The 15,173-nt window shown below is 49.8% G+C and overlaps 5 protein-coding genes across 5 annotated transcripts; 2 read left to right on the top strand and 3 right to left on the bottom strand.

Annotated features, from left to right (window-relative positions):
* Positions 1 to 465: 465 nt before the first annotated feature.
* Positions 466 to 1,671, top strand: BU24DRAFT_419243 (RNA-binding protein Vip1). Its single transcript, XM_033527169.1, has one exon. The coding sequence runs from the start codon at positions 556 to 558 to the stop codon at positions 1,399 to 1,401; it is 846 nt and encodes a 281-aa protein (XP_033387969.1). The 5' UTR covers positions 466 to 555; the 3' UTR covers positions 1,402 to 1,671.
* A 2,384-nt stretch (positions 1,672 to 4,055) lies between these two features.
* BU24DRAFT_386635 (MFS general substrate transporter) lies at positions 4,056 to 6,520 on the top strand. The gene is made up of 5 exons (XM_033524933.1): positions 4,056 to 4,258; positions 4,371 to 4,736; positions 4,791 to 4,844; positions 4,902 to 5,341; positions 5,395 to 6,520. Exons 1-5 carry the CDS (start codon positions 4,189 to 4,191, stop codon positions 6,103 to 6,105), a joined length of 1,641 nt encoding a protein of 546 aa, XP_033387968.1. The 5' UTR covers positions 4,056 to 4,188; the 3' UTR covers positions 6,106 to 6,520.
* Positions 6,521 to 6,572: 52 nt separating this feature from the next.
* On the bottom strand, positions 6,573 to 9,374 carry BU24DRAFT_365220 (uncharacterized protein). The gene is made up of 4 exons (XM_033524268.1): positions 8,911 to 9,374; positions 8,709 to 8,834; positions 8,051 to 8,649; positions 6,573 to 7,985 (listed from the first exon to the last, which is right to left on the bottom strand). The coding sequence occupies exons 1-4, from the start codon at positions 9,181 to 9,183 to the stop codon at positions 6,953 to 6,955; spliced, it is 2,031 nt and encodes a 676-aa protein (XP_033387967.1). The 5' UTR covers positions 9,184 to 9,374; the 3' UTR covers positions 6,573 to 6,952.
* A 698-nt stretch (positions 9,375 to 10,072) lies between these two features.
* Positions 10,073 to 12,302, bottom strand: BU24DRAFT_419239 (uncharacterized protein). Its single transcript, XM_033527168.1, has one exon. The coding sequence runs from the start codon at positions 12,182 to 12,184 to the stop codon at positions 10,139 to 10,141; it is 2,046 nt and encodes a 681-aa protein (XP_033387966.1). The 5' UTR covers positions 12,185 to 12,302; the 3' UTR covers positions 10,073 to 10,138.
* Positions 12,303 to 12,369: 67 nt separating this feature from the next.
* BU24DRAFT_419237 (NAD(P)-binding protein) lies at positions 12,370 to 14,033 on the bottom strand. The gene is made up of 8 exons (XM_033527167.1): positions 13,933 to 14,033; positions 13,685 to 13,860; positions 13,511 to 13,626; positions 13,327 to 13,443; positions 13,195 to 13,267; positions 13,029 to 13,132; positions 12,693 to 12,970; positions 12,370 to 12,639 (listed from the first exon to the last, which is right to left on the bottom strand). Exons 1-8 carry the CDS (start codon positions 13,974 to 13,976, stop codon positions 12,477 to 12,479), a joined length of 1,071 nt encoding a protein of 356 aa, XP_033387965.1. The 5' UTR covers positions 13,977 to 14,033; the 3' UTR covers positions 12,370 to 12,476.
* Positions 14,034 to 15,173: the final 1,140 nt, after the last annotated feature.

Below are 15,173 nucleotides of genomic sequence, written 5' to 3'. Positions count from 1 at the left end.
GTTAATTGATTTTAATGTTTGTAGAAACTTCTTAGGTCCTATAGTCAATCACTGTGAATTCTACGAGGTAGCTAGACAAATGACAAGTCTAGACCCAACAGCCTCAGCAGGTTTCCATCTCTTTGGTCTGCCCCTCCGCGGTTGTGGAAGACCGCACTACAGCAGGGTCGTTGCGGCTCACGAATTGGCACTGCAGATAAGCTTCATCAAGCTGAACACAACTTTACCTTCTCCAATACACTAGAAATTGTTTTCCTTCTAGACTCGCTCAATCCACAAGTAGAGCTCCATTTTCACATGCAAACTTCACAGAGAATTCCTGAAGCTTCGTAGTCCTTCCTGCGCCACATCTCGTCGCACCGCCACGAACTAGTACGAACGCGATGACGTCGGCAATTCTACGCCCCTCCGCGTGCGAATCTCCTTATATAACCCCCACCACGCAAGTTCTCTTCTCCAGCATACCTACTACCTCTCCCAAACTTCTTCCTCGTTCCAACAACAATACCGACGTAAAAAACTCTTCAAATTCAATTATCTTCAACCAAATCAACTATGTCTACCACCGTCCACGTCGAGGGTATCTCCACCAAGACCAGCGAAGATGAGATCAAATCCTTCTTCAGCTTCTGTGGCAAGATCCAGAACCTCTCCGTAACCCCCACCGACAGCGAAACACAGTCTGCCACCGTCACCTTCGAGAAGGCCGCTGCAGCCAAGACGGCTCTCCTTCTGGATAATACCCAGTTGGGTCCCAACTCCGTGCACGTCACCTCCTCCAAGTCCATCGACGAGCTTGCTGGCGAGAAGTCCGCCTCAGCAGAGGAAGCCAAGGATGGCGACCACCATATCGAGCAGGAGGAGAAGCCCCGAGGCCGTATCGTCGCCGAGTATCTCGCACACGGTTACACCATCTCTGACAAGGCCATCGAGAAGGCTCTTGCGCTCGACCAGCAGCACGGCGTCAGCAACAAGTTCTTGAACGCCCTCAACAACTTCGACCAGAAGACCCAGGCAACCCAGAAGGCACAGGCAGTTGATACCAAGCTTGGTGTGAGCTCCAAGTTCTGGGGTGCATGGGGAGGCCTCACAAGCTACTTCGACAAGGCCGCCGAGACGCCAACCGGTCAGAAGCTCAGGACATTCTACGAGACGGGTAACAAGACCGTCCTCGACGTTCACAACGAGGCCCGTCACCTCGCTGATATCAAGAAGAAGAACCAACCCGCAACTGGAGCCACTCCCACCGCCGAAGAGGCTGGTCTCGAGAAGATCCCAGGAACAGACAAGACGCAATGCAACTGCGCCGCTGACACTGGAAAGTGTGCTTGTGCTCCAGGACAGTGTGCTTGCAGTGGTTGCGCCAAGGCCACATCGACCACTGCTGCTACCTCCACCTAGTTATCTGAATCTTTCCGGATCTCCCTTCGATGATTTCCCCCCGAGCGAGTTTTTCTTTCTATCAAGTATGGCCACAGAAAAGTTGACGAGATTTTTGGTAGTCTAGTGGTAGATACTGGCGGCAGTGTCCTTCACGATTCTGGGTATTGATGATTATGATGAAAGCGGATGATATCTGACTATTTTTATTCCCCCTTTTCGAAATGAAATCCTTATCAATGTACCTCATTCTTCCGTGCCTATATTTGCTCTATGATAATCATTTACGTGACCTTTGAATATCTTGATACATTTTTCGTTTCTAATACAGCTCTATGCTCATAACAATTCCACTACGACCCGTCCAAGGAGAGGACCCGTAGGACCTTAGGTTATCTAAACATCAGACATCTTACCCAGTACCTATGCAACCCACAGTCAGCAATACCACAACCTCTTCTTTCCTTCTCCACAAAACCCCAACAAAACCGTCTTTCAAACTCTCGCCCTCCTGTCCCTCCTGTACCTAGCTATAGTAGGCAGATCCTACAAACGACCCTCAACTGCTCAGCACCACCCACCAACATACCCCACCAACATCTATTGCGTTCATGACGGGAAGTCTTGTGACAGTGGGAGGCGTGGAATGTACTTCGGGTTTGAGCGTCAAGGAATGGATGGTTAGATGCCTACCTGTGTACATAAAGCCCAGGTTTAACTCGACTCTACTAGTACTTCGACATATTACCCCCTCTTCTTCTTCTTCTTCTTCTTCTTCTTCTTCTTCTTCTTCTTCTTCTTCGCCTTCCTCGCCTTCCTCGCCTTCCTCGCTTAATTCGTCACATAATACTCGTCTCTAAGTTCCCAAGTTTAGGTGTTTTCTGTAGAACTATCTTCAAGAGAACAATGTGTCGTAGGTTTCAAGTTTTTGCGTTTGGCGGTGTATATTTTTGAATCTACATTCGTATTTTGCAAGTCTTGTGGGAAGGACTTGATTTGAATTTCGAACAACAAAGACAACGAGATGTGCGTTTGGGAGGTTTTTTTCTTGATTAGTGAGTGATTCGGTCTCAGATGAAAAGGGAAGGAAATCTCTGGATGTGTTGGTTGGGTTGAGCATGGAGTGGATTTGCGAGGCCTGTTTGTTCGAGAGTGGGTATCGGGACTGGCCGACATCGCATGTGCGCTATGCATAAGTCGCTATAATGTTTTCCCTACGTTTGTAGTTCAGCGGTATATGCGGGCGACAATGAATCTGGACAGACAGGTGTGCTGGGAAGGGACTTTATTTCCTTGTCTGGCGGGGTGAGTGAGTAGCAGCTCATTACATGTGGAGCGGTGTGCATATATGCTCGGTCTGGCCAGGTGATGAGAGAACGAGGAGGATGGGTTTACAGATGTAGATCAGCCGTTCGTATTGTTGTTGTTTTGGAAAAGGGCCCAATGGAAGAGGGTGGATGCGAGAGTGATCGCATCTTTTGACCTGATCTGTGGCAACTCGCATGAAGGAGGCAGCGCTCTGTAGTAAGCTCTTGGGCGAGTTCATCAGGAGGACAAAAAGACAGTAGCAGACACGAGGTAACTCTGGAAAGAATAGGAAAGGCATTGGCAGCAGTGAATGATTGGATGGGAAGAGGGGTTGTGGTTAGTCAAGACATACTATGTAGGTCTAGCTGCAGGGCAAAGGGAAGAGAAGGAAAAAAATGCACATGCACATGCACCTGCGGGAGTCGGGACCCCTCCTTTTCCTTATCAGAAGACTAGATTTGGTACGAGTTTTTGACTAATTGTTTGTTGATCTTACTCGTACTACTACATACTGAGTACGTACGAATCTCTGATCGAGATCATAGTTGTGCCAATTTACGATGCGACGACCTTGAAACTACAAACTCGACGAAGTGACGTATGTAGAGGGATCGGGAAATTGGACTTCCCGCACGAGCCCCAATGCGAATGTCAACGAGAAAAACAGGAGATTCCATACGATGCCCATAAGAGATCAAAGAGATTGCAAGTTTCCACGAGTCTCGAATACGAATGGAGCAAAGCGTGGATGGGAAAATCAGGGATCGGAAGTCGTCCCGTCTAGTAGTCTAACCTGATACGGCAATTACTAGAGGTAACTACACTGACTATGCGGCTGACTAGCTAGGGTTCCCCATACGTGCCCTGGATTGGTGTGATTTTTTAAACGGAAAGGGTGGATACAAAACGATGATTATGGTATAATTAATACTCCACATGTATTCGGTGAATTGATGATGGATGATCTGGTGATGATGTCCGCAAACAGCAAAGGAGGATGAGGAGGGGAAGGAAGAGGAAGAAGGGAAAGATAAGAGGAGAGAAAAAGACTGGGCCGGATTTGATGCCGTACGCTTACTTGCACAGACCATCCTGCCTTCTCATTGGCCTGATTGCGCATGTTGATCCCACCCCATTGGCTCGGACCGGCTCCCCCCAAGATTTCTGTCTCGTCTCGTCTCGTCTCTACCTTTTTTTAAAGACTTTGCACCCTTCTTGCCTCTAATCTACCTCAATCTTTCTCAATCCTCACTCTTCCTACTCCGTACTTCAACCAACTCTCCTTGCGTCCAACTTTCTACATTCCTCAACTTCAAACACTGTCTTTCCTCTTCTCTCAATTCGTTTCCGGCTATCTCTGACTGTCTTCTTCTATCATTGGGGTTCTTTGAGGCCAAACGCAGACAAAAGCTCTACTCACCACTACAGCTACAACCTCCCTCCTTCCACCTGAGCTCCTGCGTGTTGGCATAACCGTAAGATTCAAATCAGGTTGAAGGAATGTTTCTCACCAGAAATCAAGCTCCGCGAGATCCAAACGCATTTCCCGCAACCCAATTGTTCCTCCTTGGTGAGTAGTTGCCACAATCCCCGGCTTCTTATCTATCGTCCTACCTCGCGTCGCGTGACCACCACTCCGCATCACACCCGATAAGTTCTGGTTCCTAACTTGCACCAAATAGCACTCGTTCGAGTTGCAGAGCCAATTGCACTCACATCCATCTTTCCATACGCTTGGAAGCTCGTCCAACATTACCATGTCTCTTCGGACGCCAATGCGCCCTTCTTTGCGGGCATCCTCATTTCTGCCTTTTCTTTTGCCGAAGCCATCACTGGCATGTATTGGGGTGCCCTCTCCGACCGTGTAGGCCGCAAGCCGGTCCTTATCATGGGATGTCTGGGTACAATCGCCTCCTTGTTAGTCTTTGGCTTTGCGTCCAACTTCTGGGTTGCTCTCGCGGGGAGAATCCTCGGTGGACTGCTGAATGGTAATATAGGTGTCGTTCAGACCATGGTTGGAGAGTTGGTCAAGCGTCCAGAGCATGAACGTGAGTACTTCTTCTGAACAAACTTCAAAGACAATAGTACTGACTACTACGTAGCAAAGGCATACGCCGTCATGCCGTTTGTATGGTCGATTGGTACCATCATTGGCCGTAAGATACCCGTACCCCCCCCCCCACTCGCTTTCCCGTCCTATGCTAATTGTGCAGCCTCCATCGGCGGATGTTTCGCTGAGCCGGTCAAGAACTTCCCGAGCTTCTTCTCTTCCACGGGCATTTTTGCCAAGTTCCCGTACCTTCTCCCCAACTTGATCTGCGCGCTGCTCCTGGTGCTCGCCATCATTGCTGCGTACGTCCTGTTGGATGAAACCCATCCCGACATGCAACCTTCCGGGTCACAAGACGAAGATGACTACGTGTCGACTATTGAGACCCCTCTGCTTCCCGCACAGGGTGCTACTGCAAACGCTGCGGCTAACCTCACGACCGAGAGTTATGGAACTTTCGATCGCGTTGACATTGATCGGGATGAGCTCTGGCGCGTCACCTCCAATGGCCAATGGATTGAATCTCCCGCGTCTGAGGAGAAGGTCATTACGAAGACCGTTATCATGTTTGTTGCGGCTCTGGGAATTTTTACTTATCATTCCGTAAGTCACTTTCCGAAGAACTATTGCTTCAAGTTACTAACGCTACCGGATAGATGACATATGACCATCTCCTCCCAATCTTCCTCCAGGACAAGCGTGCCGATGATCTAGCCGCACAGAGCCTATCTCCTCGATCCCTTGGAGGTGGCCTCGGACTCTCGATCCAGAACGTTGGTATCATCATGTCATTTAACGGCATAATCCAGCTTTTCGTCCAAGGAGTCATCTTCCCCTGCCTGGCATCCTGGTTCGGCGTATGGAAGCTCCTCGTCGTCTGCACGATCGGCCACCCCATCGCCTACTTCATCGTCCCCTATTTGCAACTTCTTCCCGAGAACCTTCTCTATCCCGGAATCTACACCTGTCTCAGCATCCGAAGCCTCTTCTCGATCCTCGCCTACCCTCTGCTCTTGATCATGATCAAAGAGTCCGCACCATCTCCTAGCTGTCTCGGACAGATCAACGGCCTCGCTGCAAGTACCGGAGCCGCTGCCCGCACGGTAGCCAGTCCCGTTGCCGGTCTTCTCTACGGCCTCTCCATCGAGATCCACTTCACGCCTCTCGCATGGTGGGCATCCGCTCTGGTCGCTATAATAGGCGTGATGCAGATTCCGTTCCTCAGCCGCGAGGCCAAGAACACCCACGCTAAGGTCACCGGTGCAGCACGTTGCTGCTTCAGCAAGAAGCCTGCTCCTAAGCACGAGGTCGTGCACATTACCGTCGAGGACCCCGAGGCATCAGAACACGATGGAGAAACCGTCTAGATCGACCCGACCGACATATGTACTCGAGATTATGCTAAGAGCATACCATGCGTTTTAAAACGCAAAGACATACATCGTTACACGAATCAGAATGTCCCCAAAATCATTACTTAAACGGCGTTTCTGGTGATCTTTTTCTTCTGGACACAAGCGGGACCGTTTTATATCCCATGGCATAACGGCGTTCTTAGCACATCACATTACTTCACGAAAGAGCTGCTGTTGGTTCGAAGCGAGCATTGTTATGTCATGGTTTGGAGTTCCTTCGTTCTTATTTTCTTATATCATACTTAACGGCGTTAACGGGTAACTATACAAGACCACTACCTTGTCATAAAAATTCGATGGTTCTGGACATACATACGTAGATTATGACTTATACTTCATCTTATAGACAATATAAATATACATAAAGAAGTATATTCTTCTCATGCCCCTCAACGTGATGAATGCGTGAATAGTAAATGGTAATTGTATTATCGATTTCGCTCATTCGTTCATTGCTTGGGTCGTTATATCAACCGCCCATCGCCTACGCCCTCTCTCGACTATCTATCGTACAAATTGAGGTAGGAAATTACATGTATGCGTGTGTATATGTGTATGCAATAGGAGAACCAGAACCCTCGACCACACCACACCACACCACGCCCCGAGATGATGCAATGGAATCCCACACCCTCCACACCACCAGTCACAGCTCCATGGCCTTACTGAAGACGTCGATCTCCGCCAACGTATCACTCAGCATCGTACTCTTGACCGCAACACCCTCATTCCTATACCCAACCCCCTTCATTTTCACCCGCGCGTCGCCCGCACACTCCCATTGCACCTTCCTCGCCCGTCACCAGCACTCCCACTTCTGTCCCCCCATCGCAATGAGGCGATTAAACAATTCATCACGCAGCGGCATCGCCGTGACGCGCGTGGTCGACCCATCCCTCTGCACGATGTCCAACCCATCCGCGACCTCCCTCCCCATCGCCCATCCAACCACGAGCTTCGCCTTCCAGCCGTACCCGCCTACCTTCGCGAGCTCGCTGATCTCGCCGACGGGGATAGACCACAGCGGATGCAGGTCGTCGCGCTCGACGGCGCCGATCGTCTCGACCGTCTCGTCGGTCGAAAACGCGACGCACGGTATCGTCGCTTTGACGGTGATGTACGCGTGGCCCTTCTTGCCCTTGTATCTGCACTTGAAGGCAACGGGGCCGGAAGTCAGGTCTTCGTCTGGGTGCGGCACGGCGCCGAGGCGGTTCTTCGCGTGCGAGGACCCGGCGGCGGCTTTGAGCTTGTCGGACCCGATGGCTGTTTGTACGCCGCCTTTCGCCGTGTGGCGGAAGAAGCCGAGGATCTTGCTGCCCTTTTTGCCGTGCTTGGAGGCTTTGGAGGCGTCGATGTCGGCGCCGGAGGTTGAGGCGGCGACGGAAGGGTCGTGCGACATCGCTTCGTCGAGTTCTTCCTGCGTGGCGTTGAGGGGCCAGTCGGCGCCTGTGGCGCGGAGTTGCGAGTCCGTGATGTCGGTGGGTTGTTCGGGAGGGGGCGAGTCGATGTGTGGGGGTGGGGGGATGGGGGCTTTGTTGGCTTCGCCGATGCGGAGGAGGGTGATGGTGAGTTGGGCGTTCGTCGGGACGCCCTTGAGGACGGTGTTGCGGAGTTCCAGGAGGCGCTGCCAGTGGGGGAACTTGCGGTTCAGGAGAGATAGGCTACGGGAGATGATGGGGTCGCCGAAGAAGGCGAAGCCGAAGCCGAAGGTCACGCCTTTCATGAACATGTACGAGGAGACGAAGATCGAGGCGAGGAGGAGTGGGGCTACGAGGGATGCTATGCGGACTCGGAATCGATCTTTGGGGAAGGGTGGGAGAGGGTCGAGGGCACTGTTACGATGGTGTTAGTTTGATGCTTGGATTGGGGCATCGAGGGGGAGCTTTGTTTTGCGTACTTAGCGAATCGTTCCCAAGTGTCAGTGACATCTGCGAGGCCATGCATTATGGGCCGCATCTTGGTCCACATGGCAGTCTCCATGGGCACTTTCGTCTTATCATGCTCTTTCGTAGGAGTTGCTCCTGCTGCCCTGTCCTTTGCATCGGCTGCGCTGACGGCGATGGACGTTGGATCGGGTACTGAACTCCCGGGTTCGTCTGCATCTTCAGCAGCATCGCCCTGAGGATGCTTTCCAGTTGCGCTGGATAAGGCCACAGAGGCAATGCCATTGACAAAGTTGCTAGCCTCCTGCTCAACGGCCTCACCCTTGTGGTTCTCGGGTGCACCAGTGGCACTGTCAGTGCTGCCTAGGACACCAGACTTTGGCTTTTGGACACCTCCTTTACTGCTGACCAAAGCAAGGGGTGCAGGAGGGAACATGACCTCCCTACTCCGGGGATACGCAATGAGAGCAATAAGCGTGAGCGAAACAACCAGCATCAACAGGTCGAAGAACCATGCGAGGAAATATACTGCACAGAACGAAGCAGTGCGGCGTGTCTCGCGCCAGGACCGAAGGCGAACAATTTGCTTTCCAAAACCCATCAGACCGATGCCCTAAGCACACATGACGGATTAGTCACTGGTAGAAAAGAACTCACTTGGTATGGGCTTACGATGGTCATGTACAAGCGCTCTACATTGCTCCTGAGCTTGTCTGGCGAGAACTCCTCCTCGTCTGCGATGTTGAGGTCGAGGCCTCCTGGTGGTGGGTTTGGTATCTCTTTGACATGATACATTTGCTATTATTGCGAGAGGTTAGCCGTCGTTTGGTGCATTCGTTTGCTACCGTTGCGATGGTAGCATAGTGATTCGCACCTTGTTGAAACGTCGAACTAGTAGCCAGAGATCCTCATTCGAGATCCCACCAACGAGTGGATTCGATACAGCTTCTTTAGGCTCGTTCCATCCGAGGTTCACGACCTCTTCTTCGTGGTCGACCTGTGCAGCACCTTTGATCTCTGGCTCTTGCATGGCCAGCGCGTGACTTTCGGTGGGCTTGTCCTGCATGGTGACGGTGGTTTCTTCCTTCTCAGGCTCCGTCTCCTGAGGGAGCGGGAGCAGGTCCTTGTAGACCGCTCCAGTCGCCATGGTGGGATATTGTTACTTGCAGAAAATCCAACTTTCACGATTAGTAGTGAATGAAAGAATGAAGAGAAAGGAGGAAGGATGTCAGCAGGTGGAAATTCTATTACTCCATGGACTATTTTGGATAGGATAGGAAAAAAGTAAAATGAATGTCATTGCTATGCTAGATTATTTTGATTGCGTATGTGTACGTGTTGTGGATTGACAGCCGCGGAAGGAAAGTTGAGGACGTTGCGTCATGATGCGCACGACCCCCAGGATCAGGGCCAGGATCAGCCAGCTACATCATCCGCCGCATCGGAATCTACAAATACCCCTATCCTTTCAATCTTCTCTCTACCACCTTGTGCTGATAAATAATTTGAGAAAAAATTGCTTGTTTAAAAAGTAATCTCTTGAGAGTAGCTTGCTGCATTCTACATGGCATATAAGTATTTTGTCTGCTTCGTATGAAAGGCATCTTGATGTAATGATGGGAATTGTAGCAAGAATTCCATGGTCTCGGTAAATGGGATAGAATAGTGGAGATTCTCGCTTATCTATGCCGCGTCGGGCGCATCATCCCCATCCACGTCGTCCGTTGCATCACATCACTCCCCCGATCATCGACTGTGATCGATTGATTCAGCTCGTGTTTGTCCCCAATATCCTGTTTCTCTTGCCGTTTTGCTCCCCATGTCCATGCTCCGATCATGATTGATGTGCGGCGATCATTGAATGCCTCTCATCAAATGTCGGTCTCTACTTGACAATGCTACGAGTAATATTCATTGACTGTTTCACACTTATGCAAATACTCTGGGCTCTACATTAGGTGTACATCAATCGAATCTGAAGTTTGGATGAGTTGGGTTCTAACTATCAATCATAGTTCATTCCACATCTTCTAGTCTTTATTTACAAACATTCTAGTTCGGCTATGCAAATACCAGAATATTATATAACATGTATGCAAAGCTTACTCGAGTCTCTCATCTTGTACAAGTTTCCATCCTCTATCTGTCTTTGATAAATGCACGCGGATCTCTTCCGCTCTTGCATCCATATCCTGCCTGGAATTCAAGCTGGCACTCTCCTCCACTGCAGGACCGGATAGACCGTGCCACATGAGTGCATTCTGCGATGACTTCCACATCCCGCGTTCATCCTGGAAGGTCATCGTCGTGATCAGTATGATCAAGAATCCCAGTGTCCCGACGATGATTGCAGCGGGCAACGCGAGCCATGGCCAGCGAACGCGGATACAGGTCGTATCATTGAAGTCATTTCCCTCTGTTGGATGATTCCAGTCTTTGGGTTCACCAATAACGGGATTGGGGTTGGTTATGTTTTTGGCCTCACTGGGATTCAGAGGCGAATCGTATTCGCTGATGTTCGCGGGAATGGGTCGACTTTGCGTCCTCATGTAGTTTGAGATCACGGTGGTCACGTTGTCGAAAACATGGTTGATCGAATCGATGGATATCGCTCCGTCGTCGTATAGACCCGCCAGGAAACCCGTCGATCCGTGCAAAATTCTCATGCGCGTGCTGCTGATGTTATTTCCCCTGACGGAACCAGCCAAATCGCCGGTGTAGAACTCATAAGGGGCCCAGTTCACAGCATCGTCGTACACTTGGATCTCGTACACGCACGGGATTGGTATGGCGCGCTCAGTAGACCTACTGATTCCTTCATCCGCCTCGGTACCAGAGAAATAGGTACCGTTCCAAGCCATCCATTCGGTATCTGCAGAGATATAGCCCTCACTTTCGAGTTTTCTTCGCACTTGCGGTCTTAGACAGTTGGTTTCCACAGTTCGCACTATCGGAGTCCCGGCTGACCAGGTAGACCAATTTCTGCTTGTCGACTCCAATTTTTCCACAAGTACCCCGTGGTTGATAGTTCCAGTGTAGGATCGAATGCAGTATGACAGATAGCAGCGAGACCCAAGGATTGGTCGAGCGGACACAATGTCAAATCTCGAGCTCTGATGGCGGCCCTCGGTCTCTGATGGCAACACGTCCTTTGGAAAAGTAAATCCTTCAGCGAACTTCCTGACTGACAGGACGTCCCAGAGCGCATAGTCTCTTACTTCCTCTCCCCGTAGGTCGAATCGGTAGCCTGCTTGGCTCCCAGACAATGGTACCGATGCTTGCGGATCCAGTCGTGGTAAGGTGTAGTTGCGACCACGCCAATCCTCATTCGACCAATCCTCGGTGATGAGTTCATCTGTAACGTCGACGCATTTACTACAGAACCCTATGGAATGATACGGTTTGGTAAAGGTACAGTGGGCTGCCGTGCAGCTGTAATTCGGCGTAAGAGAATTCGAGTTCTGGATGCTCGCAGCCATAGCCAATCTCGTCCATGGCGGTACCCCTTCCTCGATCTCGTGCCAGAAAAAGCTGAAGAACGAATTGATTCGTCCAACCGTAGAAGCGCTTTTGGTTGCGGAAACTCGACAGGGAGAGTAGCCAACAACAGCTTGGGTGAAAGGATCGATGCCAATTGAAGCGATTATGATTATAGAGCCGATTATTGCGAGAAGATCTCGCCACCGAGTCACCCAAAGGAGTTTCGTAGACCCCCAGGGCCCTCGAGTGGCCTCGTCGTAGGCAGACAAGTCACTTAGTGGGCGTTCTTTCGAAAACCAACGCCATTTCAGTTGGCCAATTCCCTCAGCAGCAATGAAGAGGGCTGGAGTGCGAAAGACGAGACCGAGTACTGACAGTGCCGTGTTGAATGATAGACCAAGAGGCCACTTCGGCAGAGGGCGATCCTGGTAGGCGCGAAGAATAGCTATGAGCCCGCTGAAGCTGGCAATGATAGGTACGCAAGCCAGGAGTTCCCACCACCAGTCGCTAAATACCTTTCTTGCTCGCTCGTTTGATCTCGATTTTGAAGAACCCGCGTCTTCCGATGATGAGAAGCTTTTCTCATGTTGGGGTTCATAGCTCCTATCGATCAGTACGTCATGCTCGAAATGGTCGCGCCGCGAGGTTGAGGGTGGTGTCTCAGCCATTCTGGGGACCGAAAAAAGGTCATGGAGAAGGGTTGGCAAAAGGGTCGAGGAATAGGTTGATTTCTGGATTCTAGGATATTATAAATAGATATTTTGCAGTCGGTTCAGTCGGATCTGTAGGTGGTAGCCTGGGAGGAATTTTGATTGTGCTATCTTGACAAGAGTCGCTCATCATGATGGCAAGACAAGGTTTCGTGGGGGCCAAAGAGGCGCAAATCTCACCCATTAGGAAAACATCGTCCAGCAACCAACACAAATAGCAATGCCATCGCCAATCATACCATGCCCAGCTTCAAACCCCCGCAAACTTGAAAAGCGAGCTGACGAGACTGCTCTTTGCCTCACCAAGTTCCAAAACTGCAGCTATCTCGTCGTCGATATTATCTATAAACCTCTTCCTATCCCATTTTGGTGACCAACCTAGGCTGAACGGTCTCCGCGCTATCATTTCATCTCTGCGGCATTTGGTAAATAGATTATTCCCGTGATTGATGTTAGAGAGGTATACCCTGAATTCCACAGTACCTGGACAAACATCTCGGGGACCCCCATTGCCTCAGCTGCAGATGCATCGCTTTCCCAGACCTCGACAGTCGAATCGGCAATGAGCCCTCGAGCTTTCGCAGCCCCGGAAAGAGACTCTGCGACTTCCCATCCTTCTATTCGATGTGCAAGCGCGAAGTAGTAACCTTCTTTCCCTCTAGGAATATCTTCTCTAGCGATGATCTTCGAGACGAGGAGTGTGTATAGAGATACCAGATCCGAAATATGGCTTGCTGAGACTTTCTGTGTATGATCAATACATCGTGCTTCCAGACAGTGGTCCCATATGCTCAGTACATACAGTATTCTCTGCAAATTTCCTCGCCCGCCCGCTCTGAATTATCGACTTGACGTAGATGGGCAAATTGATTGAGAGTTGATTCCACGCCCCCGTCCCCTTGCCATCTATTATGCCATCCATCAGCACCAACGGAAGATTGAAGATCAGGACCAATGTAGGAACTTACAAATAATGGGCAGCACAACAATGAGACTATCTACTCCCATCACTTCCGCATATTCCGTGATTTCGACATCAGTCTAGAAGATCAGTACCAGCACATCGTATTGACCTGCGCGCGCAGCGGGAGTCAACTTGCCTTCCTAATAGGAAAAGTCTCCATGAGTCTCTTCTCCGTCTCGAAAATAGGTCCCGTGTCTTCCCTCTCTTCAACGGGCCAACCATTCTGCACACAAAATCCACCCAGCCCTGATGTCTATATCTCACATTAGCGACTTTCGCCCTCCTGGTACTCTGTTGGATACATGTGGCACAATGCTTACATGGATGAACCAAACATTCTTGCCTCCGTTTCTCTGCTTTCTTTTCGAGAGAGCACTAATGAGTTGGATCGAGAGTCTCGAGTCTATCGAGCTCGCTGCCTGAATTACAATGTCAACTATTCTCTCATTAGTGTATTTCTTTGTGACACAATTTGTATTACAACAATTGCTCACTTTCATGTGTAGATATAATATGCTCAATTTCCTTCTCATGTGTAACATCAACTTGCAGCACAGTGATACCTGGGTGTTGGTAAACCACAGCATCCGCCTGTTTAAACGTGCGAACTGTAGCGAAGATATTGTGTTGGTCCTCGAGGCTAACTAGAGCTGAGAGGATCGACCCGCCACTATTGGAACTCCGTCAGTCATCAGAATCAAAGAACGGATGCTGCGGGAAAGGAGAGGGGAAGTGGATGTACATGTATCCTGCAGCGCCCGTGATGAGAATGCTATATTGTGCCATTGTCATTTCAATTATCTCGTTAAGAGATAATGTTATGAGGAATGCTGACCAAGTCTGTGTGTGGGAGGACTTGTGGTTGGGAGAGGGATGTAGAGAGATGTCTCGGGATAACAACGGGTGATGATCTATTGGATCATCTACAGTATGGCGCCAAAGAAGCACAAGTATGATAACCTTGTCTATTTTTACGTATGCACGCGATGTTCAGGCAGCGCATGAATTGAAAGAGTTGTTTCGTGATTTCCACAGCAGATCGTAACCGGTACACCCTTTTCAACTGCTACATCGGTGGATCTATGACATATACTTTGGTTGGGCAGCATGACAGATATGTGATCGTTGATTCACTGGCATATCAAATTACCAAAAGGTTGCCTCCGTGTATTGGGACAACATTTTATGCCTGGAGTGACGTCCTGTTAACGCCGTGAAGGGCCCATGGTTGAATGTTAAAATCAGATTAGAGTAAATAGCGATCCAGTATTCCGTAAAGCAATAAATGAAGAACAAGAGGCTGAATGTGAACCATCGTTCAATAGAAATGAGCGAGATATTGAGAAATTGCTGCCACGCCTCTGTTCTCTCGACACTTCCCCATTTCCTACTATTGATCTCTGCTACCCCTGAAACTATGACATCTTACTAGTGCTCAACGATTTAAAGCACTTTGAGTCCTACACAGGTTGGAAACATATTTCAGAACTAACCCACAGTGCCTGTCGGCATACTTCAGGTGAGTCGTGAGGAACAATGTGACACCATTGATTCCGGCAAAGACCAGATAATTTGATCCAGTTGCCGCCGGACTTTGGATATCCGAAAAAAACCAGATATTATTTCAGAGAAGACCAGGTCCCACACATTGGTACACATGCGCCGTGTGGGAAGAGGCATTTGAATACTTGATGCAGGAAAACCGACATGACCGAAGACATGGATCAAGATCACGGTAAACTCAAGGTCACGTATCGAATTTACAACTTCTAAAAAGATATTGTGTCCCTTCTGCCTTTTATTTTGCGGTTGCTGACCCCAAGAAGGCGGCGTTACGGCGTACATGGAGTTTTTTTTGGGTTGGTCCTCCAACCTGCATGAGGCACGTTCTGATATTGCATTTTGCCGTGCCTCGCCGCCGCATATGCACGTTGCGGATTGGAGTAGATCTATAATCATTCAATGTACGTCAATCGATGATCT

The sequence above is a fragment of the Aaosphaeria arxii genome (assembly GCF_010015735.1).
Source record: "Aaosphaeria arxii CBS 175.79 unplaced genomic scaffold BU24scaffold_2, whole genome shotgun sequence".
Classification (NCBI taxonomy): Eukaryota; Fungi; Ascomycota; class Dothideomycetes; order Pleosporales; genus Aaosphaeria; species Aaosphaeria arxii.
This window is presented reverse-complemented; position numbering and strand designations above follow the sequence as displayed.

What these genes read in the sequence shown, in the direction of transcription:
- BU24DRAFT_419237 (XM_033527167.1), bottom strand. Translation starts at nt 13,976, where the DNA reads ATGGCACAATATAGCATTCTCATCACGGGCGCTGCAGGATACAT. An exon ending in TGTTGTGCTGCCCATTATTT is followed by an intron (nt 13,133 to 13,194) that starts GTAAGTTCCTAC and finishes ATGGCATAATAG; the next exon opens with ATGGCAAGGGGACGGGGGCG. An exon ending in GGAAATTTGCAGAGAATACT is followed by an intron (nt 12,971 to 13,028) that starts GTATGTACTGAG and finishes GATCATACACAG; the next exon opens with AAAGTCTCAGCAAGCCATAT.
- BU24DRAFT_365220 (XM_033524268.1), bottom strand. Translation starts at nt 9,183, where the DNA reads ATGGCGACTGGAGCGGTCTACAAGGACCTGCTCCCGCTCCCTCAGGAG. An exon ending in AGCGCTTGTACATGACCATC is followed by an intron (nt 8,650 to 8,708) that starts GTAAGCCCATAC and finishes ATGTGTGCTTAG; the next exon opens with GGCATCGGTCTGATGGGTTT. An exon ending in ACTTGGGAACGATTCGCTAA is followed by an intron (nt 7,986 to 8,050) that starts GTACGCAAAACA and finishes CCATCGTAACAG; the next exon opens with TGCCCTCGACCCTCTCCCAC.
- BU24DRAFT_386635 (XM_033524933.1), top strand. Translation starts at nt 4,189, where the DNA reads ATGTTTCTCACCAGAAATCAAGCTCCGCGAGATCCAAACGCATTTCCC. An exon ending in GATTGGTACCATCATTGGCC is followed by an intron (nt 4,845 to 4,901) that starts GTAAGATACCCG and finishes CTAATTGTGCAG; the next exon opens with CCTCCATCGGCGGATGTTTC. An exon ending in GAATTTTTACTTATCATTCC is followed by an intron (nt 5,342 to 5,394) that starts GTAAGTCACTTT and finishes GCTACCGGATAG; the next exon opens with ATGACATATGACCATCTCCT.
- BU24DRAFT_419239 (XM_033527168.1), bottom strand. Translation starts at nt 12,184, where the DNA reads ATGGCTGAGACACCACCCTCAACCTCGCGGCGCGACCATTTCGAGCAT.
- BU24DRAFT_419243 (XM_033527169.1), top strand. Translation starts at nt 556, where the DNA reads ATGTCTACCACCGTCCACGTCGAGGGTATCTCCACCAAGACCAGCGAA.